The sequence below is a fragment of the Zea mays genome, chromosome 9, assembly GCF_902167145.1.
Source record: "Zea mays cultivar B73 chromosome 9, Zm-B73-REFERENCE-NAM-5.0, whole genome shotgun sequence".
In the NCBI taxonomy this organism is placed as follows: Eukaryota; Viridiplantae; Streptophyta; class Magnoliopsida; order Poales; family Poaceae; genus Zea; species Zea mays.
In genome coordinates this window covers 85,826,089-85,846,579 of record NC_050104.1, presented here as the reverse complement: position 1 = coordinate 85,846,579, position 20,491 = coordinate 85,826,089, and the positions used below count along the sequence as shown (strand labels likewise).

The 20,491-nt window shown below is 48.4% G+C and overlaps 1 protein-coding gene across 1 annotated transcript; it reads right to left on the bottom strand.

Annotated features, from left to right (window-relative positions):
- Positions 1-14,214: 14,214 nt before the first annotated feature.
- On the bottom strand, positions 14,215-18,235 carry LOC100191631 (beta-galactosidase). Its single transcript, NM_001137060.1, has 12 exons — positions 17,763-18,235; positions 17,354-17,657; positions 16,934-17,022; positions 16,707-16,812; positions 16,538-16,625; positions 16,294-16,412; positions 15,877-16,211; positions 15,643-15,752; positions 15,442-15,551; positions 15,251-15,361; positions 15,071-15,172; positions 14,215-14,985 (listed from the first exon to the last, which is right to left on the bottom strand). The coding sequence occupies exons 1-12, from the start codon at positions 18,140-18,142 to the stop codon at positions 14,671-14,673; spliced, it is 2,169 nt and encodes a 722-aa protein (NP_001130532.1). The 5' UTR covers positions 18,143-18,235; the 3' UTR covers positions 14,215-14,670.
- Between the last annotated feature and the right edge of the window lie 2,256 nt (positions 18,236-20,491).

Sequence of the window (20,491 nt, the reverse complement as noted above, 5' to 3'; positions counted from 1 at the left end):
CAGACTCCAAAGCAAAGTTGAGGCGTGCGGCATATTTGTGCTTGATTCCTGTGGGTGAGGTGATGACTGCAGCGATGTCTGCCCCCGCATGGCACCATGCGCCATCACAACAGATGGTCCACACCGTCTCCGCAGACGTGTCCGGCTGCGTTATTGGCCCGGTCCAGTTGATGATGAAGTCTGCCAGGACTTGTGACTTGATGGCTGTCCGGGGCTCGAAGGTGATATGGTAGCCAGAGAAGCAGTCGAGGAGTGACATGACCTCGCAGCCTGCCGCGCTATCGACGATCTTGTCGATCTGAGGCAGCGGGAAATTATCCTTGGGGCAGGCTTTGTTGAGGCTGGTGAAATCGATGCACATCCGCCATTTGTCGTTCTTCTTTTGCACCATGACTACGTTGGCGAGCCACGTAGGGTAGGCGACTGGCTCGATGAACTTAGCCTCAAGCAGGCAGTGTACCTCAGCCTTGGCGGCTTCTGTCTTCTCATCAGACATCTTGCGCAACCGTTGCTTCTTCTGTCTCACCGAAGGGTCAATTCCCAAGCTGTGCTCGATGATAGAGCGACTGACTCCAACCAGGTCGAGGGTGGACCAGGCGAAGACGTCCTTATTTTTGGACAAACAGGAGAGGAGTCTCTCCTCATCGTGCGAGGTAAGGTCTTCGCTTATGATGATCGTTTGCTTGGGCGTTGACCGGTCAAGGGGGACAATCTTGGTCCCATCGTTGCTCTGCAGCTGTGCCTTTTCATGTTCTTTGGCGATCGGGCTGTTTGATTCAGGGGCTTCGCGCTGCGCCGTGAGGTAGTGTACGTTCCTTTGCCCTGGAACGAAGTCTCTTTCTATGTTGCACGCGGCCTGCTGGTTGCCGTAAACTGTGATGGTGCCTTGTGGACCCGGGATCTTCATGCACAGATAGAGTCCGTGAATGGCTGCTTCAAACTTGTTGATGGAGCCACGACCCATGATGGCGTTGTACGGGTACACCATGTCGACAATGTCGAAAGTAATTTGCTCACTTCGGGCATTGGGTTCTACGTCGAAGGAGAGGGGTAGTTCTATTTTGCCGACAGGAAAGGTGCCCTTGCCGCCGAAGCCATACAGTGGGTTGTCCGAAGGCTTGAGAAAGCTGTGGCTGATGCCCATGCGGTCGAAGGCGTGGAGGAAAATGATAACCGCCTGGCTGCCGTTGTCCACTAAGACTTTGTGCAGGTCCTAGCCTGCCACGCTGCAGTTGATTACCATGGCGTCGATGTGGGGTGCGCTGCGCAGGTCGACGTCTCTGGCGTCGAAGGTCAACGGCACATGGGACCACTTCGTCTGCACGACTGGGCCGGTGACGGCGACGTGGTTGACGCTACGGTAGTGGTCCCTCTTCTGCCGCTTTGTGTCGAAGTCGGTGCTGGACCCCCCAGTGATCATGTGAATGACTCCGCGATACAGCTGATCAGCGAAGTCTTCTTGTTTTGGTGCGTGGGGGTGATGGATGTTTGGCTGTTGCGGGTGCGGAGGTGGGGGTGGGGAGGCACGATTTGTACCTCCTGATGTTGGTATGCGTGGTTGGGTGGGTGCTGAGCGTGGCCATGGTTGTATGGTGGTGTGAGTTGTTGATATGTGTGCGCGACAACTCTTGGGTTGTCGGCTGGTTGCGCCCGAGACATCCTGTCTCTGGTGGCCTTCGTCTTCGGGCAGTCCCTTGTTGGGTGCGCACAGTCTTTTCCGTGGAACAAGCAGTAAAATCTGCGTGGTTGCTGCGCCCGTCCTTGGCCTTGACCGCGGGTCCCTCCGCCGTGGCCCTAGGGGGATAATCTTGGCGGCGAGGGGCCTCACCAGCGGGGTGCTGGTTGGCGATGTTGTGTACCTGCTGCTGGCTGCGGCCGTCCCGACCGGGTTCCGTCTGTGAAGGCCTTGTCCACGTGCGGCTGGACTGTGGAGGGTCTTTGGGTTTCCTCTGGGACTCGATCTTGCGCTGGTGGAGCTCTTCGGATCTGGCGTACTTCTCGAACAACTGATACAGCTCTTGGAGGTTCTTGGGTGGATCTTTGATGCAATGGCTGTAAAGGACGCCAGCCCGAAGGCCACTATTGGCATAGTGAATGGCTATTTGGTCATCGACCGAAGGCAGTTGTGACTTGAGGGTCAGGAACTTGCGGTAGTACTCCCGCAGAGTCTCTCTTTCCAGCTGCTTGCAGAGTGACAGTTCGGCCAACGCGTCGGTGCCTGGACGGTACCCTTGGAAGTTGAGCAGAAATTTGTCCCGGAGACTTCTCCAGGAGTCGATGGACAGCGGGGGCAATCTGGTGTACCAAGTGAGAGCCGGGCCTTCGAGGGCGATGATGAATGACTTGGCCATCGTGGCGTCGTCCCCTCCGGCTGATGCAACGGCGACTTGATAGCTCATGATATACTGTGCCGGGTCAGTGCTGCCGTTGTACTTGGGGTAGGTCCCTGCCCTGAAATTGGCGGGCCATGGTGACACTTGCAGCTGCGGCGCCAGGGGGCTTTGCTCGTCAAGGTAATTGATGCCTTGGAAAGCTGCGGCGTGCGGGATGAAGGGCCCGCGGTGAGGGACGAATAGGTCTTCGACCGGCGCGCGCTGCTGGAGGGGCGGGCCGTGCTGCTGCAGATCGTGTTGGCCTTCGCGCTGCAGTAGCGCAATCTCTTGCTCAAGCTCTTAGGCCCTCTGCTCTTCATCTCGTATCATTTGGCGCAGCTTGGCCTGCACAGTGACGCGTTGGCGTTTGGCCTCGAGGATTTTCTTCTGCTTCTGAAGATTGCGGTTTCTGAGGCGCAGGGCTCGTAGCTGTAGCTGCTCTTCTGCGGAGATGCCGAGGACCTCGCCGTCCTCTGCTGCGTCTTCGCCCGCTGGTGGTGCGAAGCCTGGGGGTGGCACTTGTGGCTGCCCTTCGGAGCTGCAGGTGCGAAGGGTGCCTTCCGGGGTGTGTTGGTCATTGCGCTGTCTCTTGCTGTGTGCTTCATCTTCACCAGCTCCTTGGTGGGTGTTGTCGGCGAGGGCCTTGCCCTTTTTCACAGCTAGCAAGGCTGCCTTCGCTGCTTCGTCGACGGATGGGGCTGCCTTCGAGTTAGCTCTTTTGGGTGCTATCGCGGGTGATTTTTCGTAGCAATGGACGTGTTGGGTCTATGCTTCGTCGCCGAAGGTCTTCAAGGGAGAAGCGGCTCTATAATGTGTGAGCAGGTATCTTCGGACTCGTATCAGAAAGGGAGAAGCTCAAAAGATACAAAGGTTGACACAGCGCCGAAGCTGTGAAGCAGGAAAGCTTCGGCATGTTCGCAGAAAAGAGAACCGACTTAAAGATGAAAAGGCCATTTAGACCTCGATAGAGTGCTATAGAATTATCACCAAATGTAAAGGGCATGTATGTAATTTTGTATGGGTTGTACCCCGTGCCTATAAATAGGTGAACAGTACCCCCGTACTGTTCACGTTGACTTGGCATTTACTTCTGCGTCACACTTGTATTTTCATCTCCTTCCAAGCCGAAGGTACATTTATAATTCGATATTGTCTTTATTTCTCTATGATGATATAATAAAGTTAAATGAATGATGTTATATGATTATTCGTGCTATCTTTTATGTTTCATATGCTTCGTCTTTCATTAATGTATACTATGATGATGAAGGTTCATCCTTCATGACCTTCGTCCGGAGATCGTTATATCCTAAGGGAAATAATGCCTCAAAGGACGAAGGATTTTATCGTTTAACATTCTCTGTGTTGCCTTGTTCTTAACTCATAGCATTTGAGAACAAGTCCCCAACATTGGCGCCCACCTCCGGTGAACTCACTTCCACTTTTTGAGCTGATGGCTTCGTTCAACGACCAAGCTGGAGCTGCTTCGGACCCGAAGCTGGTGCTCCCGATCACAGGTGGCTCGTCCTCAGAGCCAGCTAACAAGAAACAGAAGAAGGAAGCACAGAGAAGGGTACAGCATGTTGGGGTGCAAGGACCCTTCATCAAGTCAAGATGGTCTCACATTCCTATTACCTTCTCCCAAGAGGACCTTCAGCTCAAAGATTACCCACACAACGATGCCATGGTTATCTCTTGTGTTATCAAAGGATTTCTGGTCCACAATGTCTTGGTTGACACAGGCAGTGCAGCTGACATCATATTTGCTAAGGCCTTCAGACAAATGCAAGAGCCAGAAGATAAGATTCATGATGCTACACATCCTCTCTGTGGCTTCGGAGGAAGACAGATTGTAGCGCTGGGCAAGATCACCATGTCAGTGACTTTCGGATTCATCAACAACACTAGAACTGAGCAAATTGTGTTTGACATTGTTGACATGGAATACCCTTACAATGCAATTATTGGTCGTGGTACTCTCAATGCCTTTGAAGCAATTCTTCATCCTGCCTATCTTTGCATGAAGATACCTTCGGATCAGGGACCTATTGCTATCCATGGAAGTCAGGAAGCTGCAAGAAGGGCCGAAGGCAATTGGACTGACTCAAAAGCAATCCATAACATAGATGGAGCTGAAGTTTGTGAACAGTACAAATTCAGAAGGGAGAAAGCAGCTTCAGCAGATCAGCCGAAGCCTATGCTCTTATGTGAGGACATAGCAGAGCAGAAGGTACTGTTAGGCTCTCAACTATCCGAAGAGCAGGAAAAAACCTTGATAAGGTTTTTGTTCAATAACAAAGATGTTTTTGCATGGTCGGCCAATGACCTATGCGGAGTTAATAGGGATGTTATTGAGCACTCGCTCAATGTCGATCCATCCTTCAGACCCAGAAAGCAAAGGCTTCGGAAAATGTCAGATGATAAGGCCGAAGGTGCTCGCAACGAAGTCAAAAGACTCCTCAGTGCAGGAGTTATCAGAGAAGTGAAGTACCCAGAATGGCTGGCTAACACTGTTATGGTAAAAAAGGCCAATGGCAAGTGGCGAATGTGCATCGATTTTACAGATCTTAACAAGGCTTGTCCGAAGGATGAATTCCCACTACCAAGGATAGACTCTTTAGTTGATGCAGCAGCTTCGTCAGAGCTCATGAGTCTGTTAGACTGCTATTCAGGCTATCACCAAATTTGGATGAAGAAGGAAGATGAGCCGAAGACTAGCTTCATAACTCCAAGTGGCACATATTGCTATCTTCGGATGCCTGAGGGGCTCAAAAACGCTGGAGGAAGTTTCAGCCGAATGACTGCGAAGGTTCTCCAATCTCAAATAGGCAGAAACGTGCTAACTTATGTTGATGACATCATTGTCAAAAGCACGAAGCAGGAGAATCATATTGCTGATCTGCAGGAGACCTTCGCCAGTTTCAGGCAAGCTGGCTTGAAGTTAAATCCAGAAAAATGCGTCTTCGGAGTGAAGAAGGGGAAATTTCTTGGATGCTTGGTTTCAACAAAGGGGATTGAAGCCAATCCAAGTAAAATTGAAGCTATACTTCGGATGGAGCCACCAACTACAAAAAAGGGGGCTCAAAGATTGACAGGAAGATTGGCATCTCTCAATAGATTCATATCCAGATCAGCAGAGAGAAACTTACCATTCTTCGAAGTGCTGAAGTCAGCCGAAGTCTTTCAATGGGGACCAATCCAACAGAAGGCCTTTGAAGAGCTAAAACAGTATTTAATAGATCTAACAACATTGACTCCACCAATGCCAGGGGCTCCTTTGTTATTATATGTGGCAGCTTCGCACTCAGCGGTAAGTGCAGCGCTTGTCCAGGAGAAGCTTGATGGTCAAGTCAAGAGGCAGGCCCCAATATATTTTGTATCCGAGGTTCTTAGTTTGTCAAAGAAAAATTATACAGAGCTGGAGAAGGTATTGTATGCTGTCTTGATGGCCTCCAGGAAGCTTCGGCACTATTTCCAAGCTTACAACATAATTGTTCCTTCATCACAACCTCTGAAGGATATTATGAGGAATCGAGAAGCTACTGGAAGGATTGGAAAATGGGCTGCAGAGCTCAATGAATTTTGTATTGAATATGTTCATAGATCTTCGATTCAGTCACAGGCGCTGGCAGACTTTATTGCTGATTGGACGCCAGGGGCTCAGGAGGAGGAAACGAATAAAGACAACGAAGCCTGGACAGTGTTTTGTGATGGATCTTGGGGAACCTTCGGAGCAGGAGCGGCTGCTGTGTTGGTTTCACCTTCCAAAGTCAAAATTTGTTATGCGGCAAAGCTTGATTTTAATTGCACAAATAACATTGCTGAGTACGAAGCATTGGTTCTAGGTCTTCGGAAGTTAAAAGCAATGGGAATCAGAAGGGCCATACTTAAAACTGATTCCCAGGTTGTTTCGGGTCATATTGACAAAAGTTGTAATGCTAAGGATCCGAAGCTTGAAAAATATCTGGATATGGTTCGAAGAGTCGAAGCTTCCTTCGAAGGGTTTTCTGTCAAAAATATCCCTAGAGGACAAAATGAACATGCTGATTTGCTAGCTAAGTCAGCAGCACAGGGGCTGCCCTTACCTTCGGATGTGTTCTTCGAAACAATAAAAGCACCTTCGGTGGAACTTCTTGACAGAGCAGTCCTTAACATATCTCCTGTTTTTAGCGAAGATTGGAGAACCGAGATCATCTCTTACCTTCAGGGTAAATTCCTTTCAGATGACGAAGCTTATAACAAGAGGATAGAGGCAAGAGCTCGTCCATATGTCATGATAGAAGGGGAGTTGTACAAACATGGAGTTTGTGCTCCGCTGCTCAAATGTTTATCCAGAACCGAAGGTATAGAGTTAATGAAAGAAATACATGCAGGCCTGTGTGGATCTCACATCGGATCTAGGCTGTTACTTGGAAAAGTTTTCCGTCAAGGGTTTTACTGGCCGAAGGCAGCTTCGGATGCAGCAGAATTGGTTCAAAAGTGCGAAGGTTGTCAGAAATGTGCAAGAGATCAAAAACAACCTTCGTCCTTAACACAGCTTATACAACCCACTTGGCCATTGCAAAGGTGGGGTCTTGACTTGTTAGGTCCGTTACCACCGGCCCAAGGGAACCTGAGGTATGTTGTAGTAGCTATGGAGTATTTTTCTAAATGGATTGAGGCGAAGCCTTTAGCCACAATAACTTCGGCTACCGTCCAAAAGTTTTTCTGGCAAAATATTGTTTGTCGTTTCGGGGTGCCAAAGGCTATCACTGTAGACAATGGAACACAGTTTGACTCCGAAGCTTTCAGGGATTTCTATGACCAAATTGGTACGAAGATCCATTTTGCATCAGTTAGGCACCCGGAGTCAAATGGACTCGTTGAAAGAGCCAACGGCATTATAATGACAGGAATAATGAAGTTAATCTTCAATCAACCCAGAGGAAAATGGCCAGATCAGTTAATCAAAGTGGTGTGGAGCCACAACACGACAACATCAAGGTCTACAGGCTTCACTCCATTCAAGTTGTTATTCGGTGACGAAGCAATAACTCCAGAGGAAGCTAAAACCGGATCAATAAGGATAGTAGCTTCGGCAGAATCAGATTCCGAAGTTGCTTATTCTATAGAAAAAGATGCTTTAGAAGGGATCAGACTGCAAGCCGTGGAGAATATCAATAAATATCAAGCTGAAACAGTTAAATGGCGGGATAGAAAGGTTCGGCTAAAAAATATTGAGCCAGGGCACTTGGTCCTTCGGAGGGTGGCCAACTCGGAAACAGTGGGCAAATTGCAGTTGAAATGGGACGGGCCTTTCTTAGTAGCATCTTCGTCAAGACCCGGTTCATACAGATTGAAAGATATGGACGGCAATGACATTCCTAGATCTTGGAATGCGGATGAGCTTCGGCGATATTATGTATAATTCGATGTAATTTTTCATATTTTTTATTTTTTAGTTCTTCTTTCATGGCACCCTTTTCCTTTCCGAAGGGGGAGAAAGGTTTTTAATGGGGCCATCACATGTAATTTTCTTTTTTAGTTCTATAAGAGCAAAATCCCCCAAAGAATGTAAATGTAAAAGCTGAGAATGCACCATCGAGTGCCAAAAGAAAAAAAAAGAAGAGAAGCTCCAAAGACGTTCCTAAGGGAATGCAGAGCTTACAGCGAAAAGTTAACGCTGATTCCGCCAAAAGTAAAGGCGAAGAAGCTCCAAAGACGTTCCTAAGGGAATGCAGAGCTTACAGCGAAAAGTCAACGCTGATTCCGCCAAAAGTAAAGGCGAAGAAGCTCCAAAGACGTTCCTAAGGGAATGCAGAGCTTACAGCGAAAAGTCAACGCTGATTCCGCCAAAAGTAAAGGCGAAGAAGCTCCAAAGTCGTTCCTAAGGGAATGCAGAGCTGAGGTGTGATTGTTTTTAAGAAAATAATGGCTATGAATATGGCTTCGGATACGTGTTTGGCCATTCATTTGCACATCACATTACATCATAGCATTTGCATTCATAAACATTCATCTAGGCATATGTAGGATAATCATCTTCATCGCATAAAATGGTTGCTTCGGCAAGAAAAGAAAAAAGAAAGCGAAAAATTTCTATGAAGGAGAGCTTCGGAGAAAAGGAAAATGTTGTTTTCTATGAAGGAGAGCTTCGGAGAAAAGGAAAATGTTGTTTTCTATAAAGGAGAGCTTCGGAAAAAAGGAAAATGTTATTTTCTATGCTTCGTTGCGTACGAAAAGAAGGGAAGGTGTTTTTTCGCCTTCGGCTCAAAAAAGGAAATTTCGTCCACATCAAAGCATTTCTCATACATCAGTGAAAGGTTAAGGATATATTACAAGGTATGAACAGCATACATTAAAAACAAGTTTTTGTTTACATTTACAAAAGTTATCTCAAAAGTTTTTCAAGTACTGTCTGCAGTCTACTATCTAAATCTCCAAGGAGCTTCGGCTTCGGCGTTATTTTTGATCATCAGCTTCGGCTTCGTCATCCTACATGAATAAGGTCGTTGGAAGTCAGAATCAAGTTTACAGGAAAAGGTAAGCACAAGGTATGATTTCTTACTGGATCAAGGTGGCTACGAGCTTCGTCTCCAGCTTTCTCTCGACCACCTTTTGTCCATATCATTTTTACAAATCGATTCGAGATGCTTCGGGCGAGATCAGGGATGTCATCCAGGATTGATGGTGACAAAGTAAAATTTGGCCTATTGACAATTTTCCCATGATCACAGCCAGCCTTCATGAAGGCTGCAGCAGTCCCTCGAGAAGCCACCCAGGCACAGAAGTCACCATGCCCAGCTATGACTTCGTCGAGCTCGTCAATCTCCCCCTCAATGTGTTCGAAGGTTTTTGGTAGATCTTCAGCTGAGGGGGTAAATTTTTCGCTGCTAGCTCCAACCGAGTAAAAAATCTTTCTTAGTCGTTGAATGCACTTGTTGCTAAATTCCAGGCATTTTTCTTGAAGATTTGTCAGTAGTTTTCTCAAATCCGAATTTTGCTGAGCTTCGGCTTCAAGTTTTGCATTGAGATCTTGTTTTTCTCGTTCGAACTGCTCAGTCTGGCGGAGAAGCTTCGAGTTCAGTTCTGATATTTTTGTTTCAGCTTCCGCCAGTAAGCCTTCGGCTGCCTGGAGCTCAAAGTTCTTTTTCTCAAAAGCATCTGATTGCTCCTTTATTTTGTTTTCCAAATTTCCGATTATAATTTCATGCTTTTTATCTTCAAGATCTTGCTGCATTTGCAAGGCTTTGCTCAATAACATACTCTACACAAACACAACCTTCATCAGACATGTTTTTATTAGAAGCAATAAAGGTTAAGGGACAAGTCATTCACCTTGAAGTTGGAGTAAAATAAACTACCAACGACATGTTGTCGTCGGTAGCGGCTGATGTCTGTTTCTAGCTTCGGGAATCCAATACTCTTGGACAGAGTACTGATAACTTTGGCCCCTGTTTGGTCCCGAATACACTCTAATTTCTCGTCATCAACGCCTCCGAAGAGGAGTGCCCCAGGTTTGTATCCACAGGATTGGGCATACTCTTTAAGCTCTTCTATTTCAGCTTTTGTTAGATGTTCTCCAACTAAGTTTTGGAACGCGAAGGCTTCGTTTTCTGAAGCTTCATCAGCAATTTCTTTTCCTTTCTTTGATGCTGCGGTCACAGTCTCTTCGGCAGCAGTGGCAGCTTCTTCTGCAGCCATGTCTAGCAGCATTTGGTCAATATGTTCAATTGTGCTCTCTAAATTCAAATCTTCAGCTGAGGTAACTTCGGCGGCTGCGGCCTCCGAAGGTGCAATTTCAATATCTGCCCCCTCTGCAGCTGCTCGTGTTTTTTGGGCCGAAGCTCTTGGCGGCGTTTTGTCAATTACCTCTGTCACGGTAATGATTCTTTGTTTCCTTGCCTTGATTGTTTTCTTCGATTTCTCGGGCTCCTTGTCCTTCTGAAAAAACTTTGTCAGTTGAGGACCCAGTGGACTTAGCTTCGCAGGTAAGGATTCAGTCATTACCTTCAGAATTTCCTCAACAACAGCAGCAGAAGGTGATGCGGGAGTTTCTTCTGCTTCGGATATTTGTTGCTTCGGAGAAGAAGCTTTCCTTTTCTTCGGAATTTTCTTCGTTACTGGCTCTTTTTCACCTTCATCTAAGGCTTCAGTTACCCTTTTCCTTTTTTGGCCTCCGGCACCTTTGTTCAGATTTTCGTAGTCTGGGTATTCGAAACCCAAGGCGTCCAATACTCGATTTAGCCTTCGTTTCGGACGAGTGCCGAAGGCTGCGGTCATCAATTGATCTTCTTTTTTGGAATAATTGCCAAGTATTTCATTACACATTGCTTCAATCGTATCTAGCCACTCTTGGCAAGGTGCTTTAAAGTACTTTTTAAACTTGAAATAGTAAGGTAAACGCACGAGTTCACCTTCTTTCTTTTCCCCCTGTAGCTTCGGCATTTCCCATTCTCTCAAACTGGGAAAAACTTTGAATGCTAAAAACTCTTGAACCAGGTCCCTTGTGCTGATATGCTCTGCAATAATTCTGAATTCACTCATTGCTTGTTGTGTTGGACCTTCGGGTGTCATATTGCAGCGAGGTCGGGTTTCTCCGAAGATTAATTCCAGCGGGCTTTGTACAAGCTTTTCCTTGTCGTCATCAACCTTGACATAGAACCACTCTGATTTCCAGCCTGCTGCCCACTTGCTTCGGTAGCTAATTACAGGGAACTTTGTAGTTTTCCGATAGGCAAAGTTATAGCAACCAAAATTATCGTGTAATCCATCTTTTCTAGCCTTTGTTTGATAATGTAGCTCGTGAACCCGGCAGAAGCTGTCTGCAAATGGTTCAACTGCTTGGCTTCGGAGTGCCCAGATATAAACAATAAGCCTAACGATAGCGTTAGGGGTCAGCTGATGAAAATAGATACCGAACCTCTTCAGTACCTCTCCAATAATCCCATGTAGGGGGAACCTTAATCCAGCCTTTAGAAAACTTTTAAAAATAACAATCTCATCCTTCTCTGGCTTCGGGGTAGTCTCTTCTCCACCGAAGCGCAACAACTTCTTCTGATTTTCAGTAAAAAAGCCCGCTTTTACCATCTTGGACAAATCAGCCTTCGAAACAGTAGATTTCCCGAAGTCCAAGTGGCTCGGCTTGCTTGGCATGGCAATGCGGTAATCATCTTCGGAATCAGTTTCCTCAATATCTTCTTCCTCTGCTTCAGCGATTGCTTGTTCTGCTTGTTTTGCATCATCATGAGGGATCTTTTCTGAAGTCACTAGACCCGATCGTTGCATGGCTTCGGAGATGGGAAGAGTCTCCGAAGCTTCAGTTTCCTCCCCCTCGCGCTCAACCCTGGCGGTAGAGCGGACTCTGGCCATTCAATTATGAACTTGTGAAACTTTAAAATTTTCTTCCTCCGAAGCAGGTTTCAAACTGGAGCTTCGTTCGTTTCTAACAGACAAGCTTCGGCGATGGTTAAAAATTTTGGCAGGAAAACAGTGCAAATAGCAATGAATGCTGTGGTAACTTCACACCTACTCGTCTGTTTATATAGTGCTGCAGGTAAGAAGGCGAAGCGCCAAAGTTTTTACACCAGGCGCACACCCGCTTGCGCTCGCTGCGCGGTGGACCGCAGAGACAAACAGTAAACTCTGCAAGGTGGGACCGCTGCGTGCTGGGAAATTAAATCGTTTCTCGGCAACGAGCTCAGGGAAGGTGTTTTTTGGACCTTCGGCTCCCCGAAGCTTAAGAGACTTTTTTCACGGATCAAGCTCGTTACGAAAAACGATCTAGCACCGCGAAAGGGGCTACTGTTGGGTCTATGCTTCGTCGCCGAAGGTCTTCAAGGGAGAAGCGGCTCTATAATGTGTGAGCAGGTATCTTCGGACTCGTATCAGAAAGGGAGAAGCTCAAAAGATACAAAGGTTGACACAGCGCCGAAGCTGTGAAGCAGGAAAGCTTCGGCATGTTCGCAGAAAAGAGAACCGACTTAAAGATGAAAAGGCCATTTAGACCTCGATAGAGTGCTATAGAATTATCACCAAATGTAAAGGGCATGTATGTAATTTTGTATGGGTTGTACCCCGTGCCTATAAATAGGTGAACAGTACCCCCGTACTGTTCACGTTGACTTGGCATTTACTTCTGCGTCACACTTGTATTTTCATCTCCTTCCAAGCCGAAGGTACATTTATAATTCGATATTGTCTTTATTTCTCTATGATGATATAATAAAGTTAAATGAATGATGTTATATGATTATTCGTGCTATCTTTTATGTTTCATATGCTTCGTCTTTCATTAATGTATACTATGATGATGAAGGTTCATCCTTCATGACCTTCGTCCGGAGATCGTTATATCCTAAGGGAAATAATGCCTCAAAGGACGAAGGATTTTATCGTTTAACATTCTCTGTGTTGTCTTGTTCTTAACTCATAGCATTTGAGAACAAGTCCCCAATAGGACGTAACTGATGGCGTCAGTTTCTGGCTGGCTGTAACGGTAGCTCTGATGGCGACCGTTACTGTCGTTCACCTCCCTCTGCACGTGTATATATACGGAGGAGGTGAGTCTGCTTCTGGTTACAATAAAGTGAATAGTCTCAAACGTGTTGCACACAGCCATTCCCGTCCCACCTTTTGCGAGCACAGAGAGTGTGGGAGAGCAGGCCTCCGAAATCGCCGTCCGTAGAGCTACACTTGCACGGGTGTGCGGGTGATCAGGTTTTTGGGGAGCGTACTCGCGACTGCTCGTTTCGTCCGCTCGACCAACGTTGATCAGGTTCCTTGTCGCTGGCGCCGTTCGAGAGACTGCACTGCGTATATCTGCCTGCATCGACTGCTTACGACTACATCGAACATACACACGAGATGTCTCGTGTGAATGGAGCCACTGATGCCTTAAGCATCGGTCCCTCCGTAGCGCATATTTTACTGTTTATATAAGTAGTGATACACATATGCTCATACATGTCGTCACATACATTATTGTAATTTTCTGGATTAAATTAGAACTGAAAATGATTATTTCTCTAACATATAGCCTAAGACGAGAAAGAAAGTAAACTGAGGTCCGACCGCTTTGGTGTGAGATTTTTGAGGTACGGGGGTGTCGGGAGAGAGAAAATCTTTTCAATGCCATCCAAACTTATACATTCCCTTCAATGCCATTAAATTTTATAGCTTCCATTTAATGCCATCAAATTTAAATTCTAATCCCTTAAATGTCATTGCCGTTAGTTTCAAGCTAACGTCGTTAGTTCTATTTAAAGCAAATCTCTCCAATGCCATCAAAATCTATATCAATCCCTTCAATGCCACTAGAAATTGGTTTGATCTATTTGGATTTTAAAAATTCTAGAATAAAAAAATATGGACCAATTCCATATTTTTTAAAAACTTTAGTACATATTTTTTTGTAAACACCAAAAATTACTCCGTTATATCTGTTCGCTCTATTTGATTCCTAATATTTTTTTCAAACTAACAACAAACACTAATGATAACAGAGGGAGATAAATTTTAAAATCAATGTGGTATATTTGCTATTCAAAAATTTTGGGTTTAAAAATTTTTCTATTCCGAAATTTTAAAACTCAAATTGATCGAACCAATTTCTACTGATATTGAAGGGGATCGGTATAGATTTTGATGGTATTAGAGGGATTTGCTTTAAATATAACTAACATCGTTAACTTTAAACTAACGTTGATGACATTAAAAGGATTAAAATTTAAATTTGATGGTATTGAAAGGAAGCTATAAATTTTGATGGTATTGAAGGAATTGGTATAAGAAGGGTTTGCAATGACCACACTATCTTTAAACAAATCAAATGAATAAGAGAAAAGGCTTCACCAACCACCGTAAAAAGAACTCACATAATAATTATTCGTCTTGTATCATACTTAATCGTAGGAATAAATAACCTCATTTACAACTCAGTTTCGCAAATTTGCGCTAAGAAAATTAAGCCTGCGTGCGCCGTGAGATTCATGCGGAGTGCAGAGCAAAAACCACGCTACTAGTACCATTACCAGCCGGCCGTGAGCCGCAGTTCCTGCAGCCGTGCCGGCGTCGGCCAACTCCAAGAACAGATCTACGGTAAACTCTAGTACTAATCTTTTTTGTACGTACGTATAGTGGGCACAAATTGTGTCCGTATGTACGCCGTATCTATAGATACTTCACGAGGAAGAAAGAATCGGTGTCGTGTCGTGTCGTGTCTGCGCGCGCGCGCGCCCTGCCCTCAGCTCGCTTCTCTTCCCAGCAAATTATTCACATCCTGTGTGCGTGCGGCATGCCCTCCCCTCTCCATTCCTGGTCACGCCGTCCTGGTCACCAGCTTCACGCCGGACAGGTCGCCGCCGAACTCCTCGAGCATCACCAGCAGGTTGCCGCTGGGGTTGAGCCAGGAGCGCGGGACGTGGTAGTACCTCTGGGAGACGTCGCCGCAGCCGGTCTGGCACTTGGTCTCGCTGTACGTCCCCGCGTAGCTGCAGCCGCCGCAGCCGCTGGAGGAGGCCTTGTACGACCAGTACCGCCCGATGTGGCGGCCGTTCACCCACGCCTGGCCCTTGCCCATGCTGCCCATGTCCAGGGCCACCGGCGCGTCGCCGGACGGCGCGCTGAAGTAGGCCTGGCGATCGATCACAGTCCACAGGCGTGCTTGGTTTCAGACAATGGAATACTTGTGGTGGGTGGCAACGTAGTAGAACACTGACCTTGTGCCATGTCAAGGGTTGCTTCCCTGCCGCGCTGCCCCACTCGACGGACGAGCTACCGGCGACGGACTGCACGCCCAGCGACTCGCCGTGGAGGCCGATCTGCGTGCGCCGCGAGATCGGTCAGTCAGTGTGTGTCTAGCTGGGTTCAGAGGAACCGAGCACATGATCAGCACGTACCTGGTAGGTCCACTTCTGGTCGCTGAGGTCCCGCTTCCCCTCGTTGAGGCCGGACAGCGTGACCGGACCGAGCACTCCGACGTTCCACGTCTCGTAGTGGGTGCCCTGGTTCTGCAGAGAGGTTGCATTGCACATGTCAAGTTTGAGGCCGGTGCGAGCTCTGAAGTTCTGGGGGCAGTGAGTGAGCTTACAGGGAGGCCGACTGCTGCGCTGAGGATGGAGATCTTGTTGCTCCCCTGCCACATCTTCACGTAGCCGCTGTATGTCAGCTTGGGGCTGTCGTAGCCGCCATACACGGCGCCTGGCATTTGAGGAAATGCTCCATCAGCTAAACCACGCGACGCGATGCAAAAGCAAAAACTGGTATCGAGAGTCAGAGGGATAGACGGTACCGTAGGACTGGCCGTTGACGAACACCTGCAGGGAGTGGCCGGCAGAGTAGATGGTCAGCTGCGGCCACTGCCCGGACTTCAAGAACTGCTCGTTCGAGTTGATGTTCACGCTGCATTGGAGCGTGGAGCATTCAGAGGTCAGGGACAGAGAGAGAGAGAGAGAGAGAGAGAGAGAGGACAAGTGGAGGAGGAAAACAAAAGAAGTTCCAGGGATCGGATCCCATCCTCACTCACTAGGTGGTGTACCACAGGTAGTCCGACTTGTCCCACGTCATGCTGAGCTGCTCCACCAGCCCGTCCTTGGTGAAGGCGCGGCCGTCCAGCGAGTTGGTGGCCTCGCTGTACGACTGCCACGAGAAGCCGCCCGCGGGGCTCATCCGCGCCGGCGCCGACGGCTCGCTCACCGTCGCCGTGTTGAACACGGCGGCCTTGCAGTCGGGCAGCACGCTGATGGACCAGGCCGGGAGGTCGTAGCGCCGCCCGTTGAACACCACCCGCGCCGCGGCGCTGGTGTGGTAGTTGGACAGGAACGCCGCGCAGGCGCCGCCGCTCGACTTGAACACGTACGCCTGAAAAACGACACAGCTCCACCCCATGAGCAACTCCTCTGAGATCGTCGGTCCGCGCGTTTTCTGACGGGAATTTGACGACCTTCTCGTAGTTCCCGAGGGACTGGATAGTCGGGTCGCCTGAGACCAGCGCCGGCTCGGCTTGCTTGATGGCCTTGTGCAGGTCCCTCAGGTGCCCCCATTTCGGCTGCCTCAGCAGACCTGAACACGCGCCATGGTTTCAGAGTTTCGGTTACAGATGGACCATCTATCACACACACATCGATCCATAGCAGTTCTGCACTTTTTTCTTCCTCTTTTTAACTGAAACTGTCATGGCGGCCTACCGTATTCGTCGATCGGCGCGTCGTAGTCGTAGCTGGTGGCGATGAACGGCCCACCGGAGGTGCGGTCGAAGTTGGTGCCTCCATGGTACTGAAAGAAACAGGGCATCGTTATCATTGGAGAAGTCAAGCGTCCTAGCTACACGGCAGCTCATCTCAGACAGACTCTCACCATGTAGTAATTGACGAAGGAGCCGCCCTTCTGGATGAAGCGCGCCACGGCGAAGGCCATGTCCTCCACCGGCCGGTGCGGCACCGCGCCACCGAACGCCGTGAACCTGAACGAGGTTTGGTTGTTTCATTCACGGCGATCTTAGCTGGACGCATCTTGGTTTCGTTCGCTGCTGTGTGTGTTTCATCCATGAGTGAAGAGAAGAAAAAAAGTTGAGTGACATTTACCAGCCGGTCCAGGCCTCGGTCCACATGGTCGGCTTGCTGTTGGAGTTGGGGCTGAAGTAGTCGCAGTAGAAGCCGTTGCAGGTGTTGATCTGAAGCCATGGCCAGCATTTCGCAGAGTAAAATTCAAATAGAGCTCAAGTAGTAGTATGAAATGCGACAGGCACATAAGCATACGAAGCAAAGGTGCCAGCTGGAATGGAAAGGAGGGACCGCGCGCGCGCGGCAGCGATAGATGTCCTAACGACTACGACGAAGACGACGACAACGAAAGGGAGAAAGGGATCGAGGTGGTTGATTAGCGCGTCATAACCACGAACGCGACGGATTAATTGGCGGGTAATAGTATATGAACCGAACCACGGCGGGAACGGACTATTGCTGGAGTCGTAAAGTTTTAAAAAAAATAAAAACAGAAATTACCACGGGGTCCGGGGCGTCGTCCTGCTTGCACATGACCCAGGGCACGCCGGCGCCGGTGGCGACGGCCATCTTGGCTGCCCAGTTGGCGTAGGGCTTGGCGCCGGCGCCCATGACGGACTCCATGGGCCCGTACTCGTTCTCCACCTGCGCCAGGATGATGGGCCCGCCCTGCCACTCGAAGAGCCCCTCCGACTTCATCATGGACACGATCTTCTCCACGAACGCCTGCATCGCCGCCTTGAAGGGGCCGTTGTCGGTGCGGAAGCTGATGCCGGGGACGTACTTGAGCCACACGGGGAAGCCGCTGCGGGACGGGATCGAGGAACCATGCATGGCATGATCATATCCATCATATGGTTCATCCCCAATTCAGCAAGAGAGAGGAGAGAAACTGAGGAGGAAGACCCACCCGAAGTTCCACTCGGCGCAGACGTAGGGCCCGATGCGGAGGTGGACGTAGAGGCCGGCCTGCTTGGCGAGCTTGACGAAGCGGACGAGGTCGTAGCGGTCGCCGAAGTAGTACTGCCCACGCACCGGCTCGTGCCCGTTCCAGAACACGTACGTCTGGACCACGTCCAGCCCGCCGTCCTTGGCCTTCTGCAGCAGGCCCGGCCACATCTCCGGCGTGCTGCGCGGGTAGTGGATGGACCCCGAGATGAGGATGCGGCGCTGCCCGTTGATGACCACGGCCCTGTGGTCGTACGACACGGCGGCATTGGCCGGCGACGGGGCGATCATGGCCGCCGCCGCCAGCAGCAGCAGGGCCAGGAGGGGCGCGCCGCCGGACATAGCGGCTCTGGACGGGACGGCCTGGCTAGCTTCCGCTCCCTCCCTGTCCTTCTCGGCTTCTCGCCCAATGGGTGTGGACTGGACGAGGGGGAGGGAGGAGGGAGTGGGAGAGGATGGGAAGGGGTAGTGCTGGTGAGCTTATATCTGAGCTCTGCTGGTTGATGAGTGGGAATGCGCTCCTGGTTGGCTTCCGGTTCTTTACCTGCTGCTGCTTCTGCCTGCGCGGCGCTTTTGATGTTTTGGATCAGTTAGCGCTTGCTGTTTTACCGTTTGGACGAGTGCGCAAGCAAGAGCCAAGAGATGGGAGAAGAGCGGTGGATTGATGGGTGATGAAGCGAGAAGCCGAAAGCCGAAGCAGAGCAGAGCAGGTAGAAGAAGGAACGGTAGGCCTCTGCAGCTCGCAGTGAAGGAGGGCGGCGACTTGGTTGGTTGGTTGGCGCCCAAGCCTATAGGTGTACATTCGGGCCGCCCGGCCCGGTCCGGCCCAAGCCCGAAAAGGCCCGTATTGTTTGAATTTCGGGCCGTGCCGGGCCGGCCCATGGGCCTCGCCCTCGGCCCACGGCCCGGCCCGTAATTGCTTAAACGTGCCGGGCTTATTTCGGGCGGCCCGAAATTATAAAAGCCCGAAATTCAATTTTTGGCCCGAAATTCACATTAGGGCCCGAAATTCAGTTTTTGGCCCAAAATTCAGTTTTTGGCCCGAAATTCACATTAGAGCCCTAAATTCAAAAAAATAATAAAACAAATAAAAGATAAGACAAATAAATTTGAACAAAATTAAACTTAATATTTGTATTAAAGTTACCACAGCTATGCAATGACTACCTCGTTTATAAATCATTTTGTTAGAAGAAAAAAGAGTATAATCAGCTCTATACAAAGTTCGTAAGTTTAGTTTATTGTCTAATGTTCATAACAAAAGTAAAATTACATCACACACTCTAATTCAAAGATACAAAAAAACATCTAACTAGCATTATCTCTAGCTTTGTGTTTTTTTATCAAGTATATGAAAGTGTGGAATGAAGTGTGTTTTGATAAATATATGGGCCTTTTCGTGCCTCTATATGGGCCTTTTCGTGCCTGCCTTAAACGGGCCGTGCTCGTGCCCGCCCATGGGCCGTGACCTCGGCCCAAACCCAGCCCGATATAACGGGTCGTGCCGGCCCGGCACTAAATTATTTCGGGTCGTGCCGTGCCTGGGCCGTGCTTTTTTTTCCGTGCTTCGGGCCGGCCCATCAGGCCCGGCCCAAATGTACACCTATACCCAAGCCCAACAGGGGAGGGAAAGGACAGAGGAGCCCTGGACCCAAGTGTTCAAAGCCGAAAACTTGAACCCAAGGAGAAGAAGCTTGGGCCCACCACCTGTGTCTTTAGTTTTTTCTCTTTTTTTTCCTTTTTGATTTTGAGCCGAGTGATTGCCGAGGATTTCTTTCTTTTTTTTGGGTTCTTGAACAAAGTTCAGTTCCGGGTATTTCATCACCATCAGATAAAGCGTGATATGTCATGACATCCCAACATGTTGGCACGTGGAAGGGCCATCCCATCCCGCCCCAGCTACATGCCTACATTGTTCATGCCCAAATGGCCATTTTTGTTCACGAACGTTTGATGAATTTTGGAAGCAAAGCATCAATTCAAACATACAACTCAGGGACGGCAAAGCCTGCCTGATCACATAATATCATTCATAGAACGGCATTGGTGTGAGGGCAACCCTGGCATTGGTTGTTCCAAAGTCGTCGAAAATGGCGAGCAAATCGAAGTATAAAGCTGTGAATGGCACTGCCCGCTCTGGATTCAGATCCTTGGAATAATGCATACATACAATTTCCTGTCTATTTATGTATATACAGGGTGTACAGTACACTGTTCTCTACCGGAGAAATGGTCTACTGAAGTTTTACCTAGAAGACATGTTTTTATATCTACGCAAGTACTATTTTGTCAATATATTAATGTGAGTAAAGTGTTGGAACATGGCAATGAAGGTCTAAACGATAGAGACGACAAATATGAAGCGGTGGTTTTCAAATGCCTTTTTAGCGGTTCCCTCACCTTGTTGGGACTGGCTATTTAAAGGGTAATTAGATTATCTTCAACAACATTTTCAAAATTTCATACTCTAAAAAAATTTTGTTTGTTCTTTATAGAACATTCTAAAAGATTTTATCTTATATATCTTCACGCGTCTTCTATATCTCATTTTTTTATTTTACCAACTTTATTAATGTTTTATGAGTAGGCTCCTTTGTGGCCTGTCTTCTCGGGCCCTGTACCAACAGTATGTCCTGGCCTCTGCAATCAAAGAAAACATGTGGTAGAGCAGCCTCTAGATTTAGAGGTCGT